Source organism: Lactuca virosa, chromosome 2, assembly GCF_052849685.1.
Source record: "Lactuca virosa cultivar CGN04683 chromosome 2, Lactuca_virosa_CGN04683_v6, whole genome shotgun sequence".
Taxonomy (NCBI): domain Eukaryota; kingdom Viridiplantae; phylum Streptophyta; class Magnoliopsida; order Asterales; family Asteraceae; genus Lactuca; species Lactuca virosa.
Genome location: NC_136427.1, coordinates 120,181,600 through 120,186,039, shown reverse-complemented (window position 1 = coordinate 120,186,039; position 4,440 = coordinate 120,181,600). Strand labels below are relative to the sequence as shown.

General features: G+C 38.5%; 1 protein-coding gene across 1 annotated transcript; it reads right to left on the bottom strand.

The window, feature by feature from the left end:
* Window positions 1-2,705: 2,705 nt before the first annotated feature.
* On the bottom strand, window positions 2,706-3,038 carry LOC145157706 (putative mitochondrial protein AtMg00820). Its single transcript, XM_079076708.1, has one exon. The coding sequence runs from the start codon at window positions 3,036-3,038 to the stop codon at window positions 2,706-2,708; it is 333 nt and encodes a 110-aa protein (XP_078932834.1).
* Between the last annotated feature and the right edge of the window lie 1,402 nt (window positions 3,039-4,440).

The window sequence follows — 4,440 nt, the reverse complement described above, 5'->3', positions numbered from 1 at the left end:
CTAAGAATGAAATGCATGATGACTGTCCAAAGGCCTGAAATAGCAGATTTCTTAAACTTCTTTTCCTTAAACTCTTTAGCATACCCAATTTGATTAAGAAACAACTGGAACTGTTAAACAGATGGTTCTTGGACCTTGAAGCCTTTAGGGTTTTCCGTAATTCCAATTACTTTAAAAAAAGTGGACTTGTGAACAAGCACAATACGATCACCAGTTATTCTTGTCTCAAGAACATCATTCTCAATCTTGATTCGTTCAAAAGCGGTGTGAAGAAGACGAAGAGGAATCGGTGGGTTTGGAATTTTGGTGAGTGGAACAGAGATTGGGTGACAAGCGATGAACTCGATCATGACCCGGATGGATTCGTCGTAGTCCATGGGGTCCATAGATAAAAGTTGAGTTGTATCCCTGAGGAAGGGTTCAGTCGACGAGGATGAAGTAGACCCTTTGGAAGACTTCTTCTTGGGAGCGGATTTGGTAACTTTGGGAATAGATTGAGAGGAAGCCATTGTTGCAGGTTTCAAATCTTGAAGAACACTTTAGCAGAGAGAGAAAGATGAAGATTTTGGGAGCGTAACGGGTAAAAGGGGTTTTGAGGGTCTTTTATAGGTTCATGAAAAGATGGGTCTGGTTAGACAAGTAATGATGAAACTCAGATTTGGAAATGGATCGCATTTAATGTGTTGCCATTTTTGGATTGAGTTGACCTGCAAAGACTAAAGTAACCACTGACGGTACGTGTAAAATGGAAACCGTCGCCTCATTGACATGATGTTTGCTTTTACGGAGACGTGTGCAGAAAGTGCGTTTTTCAAGAGCTAAAAGATAATCATCATTAAAATATAACCGTTTGTGTTATTAAGAAAAACGTTTCGAAAAAAAATGATGAAAAACCTTTTGAACTTCTTCCAAAAATAATTGATCTCAGAGCCATAAGGTTCTGACGCGTTTTGACAATGAATCTCTGACCAGGAAATGTCCAGAATGAATTTGAGAAATGATCGCGGAACATGGAAAGGTCCAAGATGAGATCATGAAGTGATCTCGGAGCACAAAGGTTCCGAGATGAATTTAGGAGATGATCTCAGAGCACAAAGGTTCCGAGATGAACAGTCATAAGATACTTCCAAGATTAGAATGAAAACTCTAGTATATAATATAGAGTACGAGATTGCACAGACTCAGACTGAATATTAGAGGTAAAAGATAGGAAGATCTTTGTGGACTTATGTTAAACAGACTGTGAGACTCCGAGACAAGAAGGATCTGATCTCGGACATAGAAGGAGATGAAAGTTCAATACCGTTTCATACTTGAATTCCAAGATGATCTTCTTATTATACTTATGAAGTATGTTCCGAGGTGAGGTTAATACCAATGTGACTATATTGGTCATGAACTCCATATGATGAAGTGAGTTGTACAACTTAGAACTAGAAAGGTGGTTAGACAAAAAACACGTAAAATGATCCTATTTATTCCGAGAGGATGTAATTCCGAAATGAAAAGAATTTAACATCGGAATTATGTTGTTCTCTGATGTTTCCATCAAAGAGTACAAACATCTTGAAAGAACCAAGGATCAGGCATTATCATACCTATTTTGTTCAGAAAACCATTGAATTTGGTTTCGTCTAATGCCTTAGTAAAGACATCAGCAATATCATCGTCAGATGGAACAAAAATAAGTTCAATGTTACCATTTAGAACATGATATTTAATGAAATGGTACCGTATATCAATGTGCTTCGTCATAGAGTGCTGAATTGGATTATGCGAGATTGCAATGGCACTTTGCGAATCACAATAAATTGGAATTTGTTGAAACCGGTAACCATAGTCCAAGAGTTGTGATTTTATCTAAAGAACTTGAGATGTGCAGCTAGCAGCAACAATGTATTCTGCTTCAGCTATTGAGAGTGCAATATAGTTTTGTTTCTTAGATGACCAGCTAACCAATCGACCACCCAAATGTGCTTTTTTTTGTCCAATTGAATACCGCCATAGTTCGAATCGGAATATGCTTGAAGGAGAAAACTCTCATTTGCTGGGTACCAGATTCCAAGATTCTTTGTACCTTTGAGGTATCGAAATATTTATTTAACAGCCAATAGATGAGACATATTTGGATTGACTTGAAATCTGGCACACAAACATGTTGAAAACATGATATCCGGACGAGTTGTTGTTAAGTAGAGCAGTGATCCAATCATTCCTACGTACTTCTTTTCATCAACAGCAACACCTGAGGGGTCCGAAAATATTTTGTGTCCGAAACCCATAGGTACCTTGGTTGAGGCACAAGTGTCCATTGAGTATTTCTTGAGAAGCTCCGCAATTTACTTTTCTTGGTGAATAAATATTCCTCGATTGGTTTGTTTAATTTGGAGACCAAGGAAGAAACTCAACTCACGATTCATACTCATTTGGAATCGATTGACCATCAATTTGGTAAAATCAGCAACCGTTGATGAAGCCATGGATCCAAAAATGATATCGTCAACATAAATTTGGACAAGCATGAGACGATTTCCATTTGACCTTCGGAACAGGGTAGGATCGAGAATACCTCTTTGAAAACCAGAACACTTGAGAAAGTCGGTGAGAGTCTCGTACCATGCGCGAGGAGCTTGCTTGAGGCCATAAACAGCTTTGCGGAGTTTGTAGTAGTAGTTAGGATATGAGAGATTGACAAAACCGGGAGGCTATTGGAGATATACTTCAGTATCCAGTTCAACATTTAGAAAAGCACTTTTGACATCCATCTGGTAAACCTTAAAGCCTTTGTGAGCAGAATAAGCAAGAAATATTCTGATAGCATCAAGATGGGTAATAGGAGCAAAGATCTCGTCGTAGTCAAGTCCTTCGATCTGTGTGAATCCTTTGGCCACCAATATTGCTTTATTCCGAATGATATCTCTTGCATCGTCTTGCTTGTTACGAAACACCCATCTTGTAACAACAATGGGATGATTCTGAGGAGGAGGAACGAGATTCCACACTTCATTTCTATCGAATTCTGCCGATTCTTCCTGCATGGATGTAATCCAATCAGCATTTTCTAATGCTTCCTTGATAGATTTGGGTTCAACCATTGAGATAAATGCGGAGAAATGACATTCATTTTGAACACTTGTAGCAGAACGAGTTTGTACACCAGTGTTTGGATTTCCAATAACTTGGTTCGGAAGATGATCCTTAGTCCAAATGTGTAGTCTTGGAAGCTCTTGTGCAGCAGAGGATCCTATATCAACAATGGTGTTGTGTTGCTCCCCCTGAATAATTTGAACTTGGGGATGATTCTCCCCCTGAAATTCTGAACCGGACATATTAACGCGTCTTTAGGTGGGAAATCGAAGAAATTTGCATCTTCATCGTAGTTGATTGGAGGATCAAATTCAGCAAATTGATCAGTGGCATCTAGGAATCCATGTACATTTGATTCAAGGGAAGGTTGACTATTCTCCCCCTCAACCTGAGAAGGTTGAAACGGTTCGGAATCAAATGGAGGAAACTGGGTGTCGGACCTGAAACATTTTGGGAAACAGGAGCTTCAGTTGATGAGGTTTGTCTTGTTTGAGATTATGAATCAAGAGCTGTTTCTGAAGGTCCAAACAGGGTTTCAAAGTCAACTTCAAAAATTGTTTGCTGGTTCGGACATCCTGGCACTGGAGCATCGGACTCCATGATGTGAGTTGTGACATGGGTTGGGGAAAAATTCCGAATGAAGTTGTCATCAAAGGTGACATCAAAACTTTCTTCTAGAACTCGAGTTTGCCGATTAAGAACTCGATATGCCTTTGATTTTGCAGAGTACTGAAGAAATATTACTTCATCAGCTTTGGGTTGGAACTTTGTAAGCTGATCGCGGTCGTTTTTTATGAAGCATCTACATCCAAAAACATGAAGAAAAGAGATACTTGGCTTTCGACAGCTCATGGCTTCGTACGGTGTCATATTGAGGCCTCGATTGATAATTGTAACGCCCGTGTTTCTAGGCTAGGCATTAATATTGACGTAATAGTCTAGGTTAACCTTTGTAACTCATTTTGAAGTAATAAAGAGGAATTATGTGAATTATGTGCTTATCTGCTTAATTATTATGATTAATGAATTAAGAATAAAAATAAGCGTCGAAAATAAATAATTAAATAAAGCTGATATCTAAGGATAAAGTTGTAAATAATCTCGTTAGAAACATTTAAGCGAAAACCTCATCGAAATCTGAGTTATAACGAAGAAGTTATGACCTGTCGAACTTTCGCGACAAAACCGACACGGTGCCGAATGACGTAAAAAGTGAGTTTTTGATAAACTACTTTTTAGCCTTAGTAATCTAAACGAAAGTCGTAGTGTTCGTTAAACCGAGAGTATGTATAAAAAGAACGCCCAAATCTGACTTCGTATGAGGAAGTTATGATTTTTCTAAGTTTCAGCTTA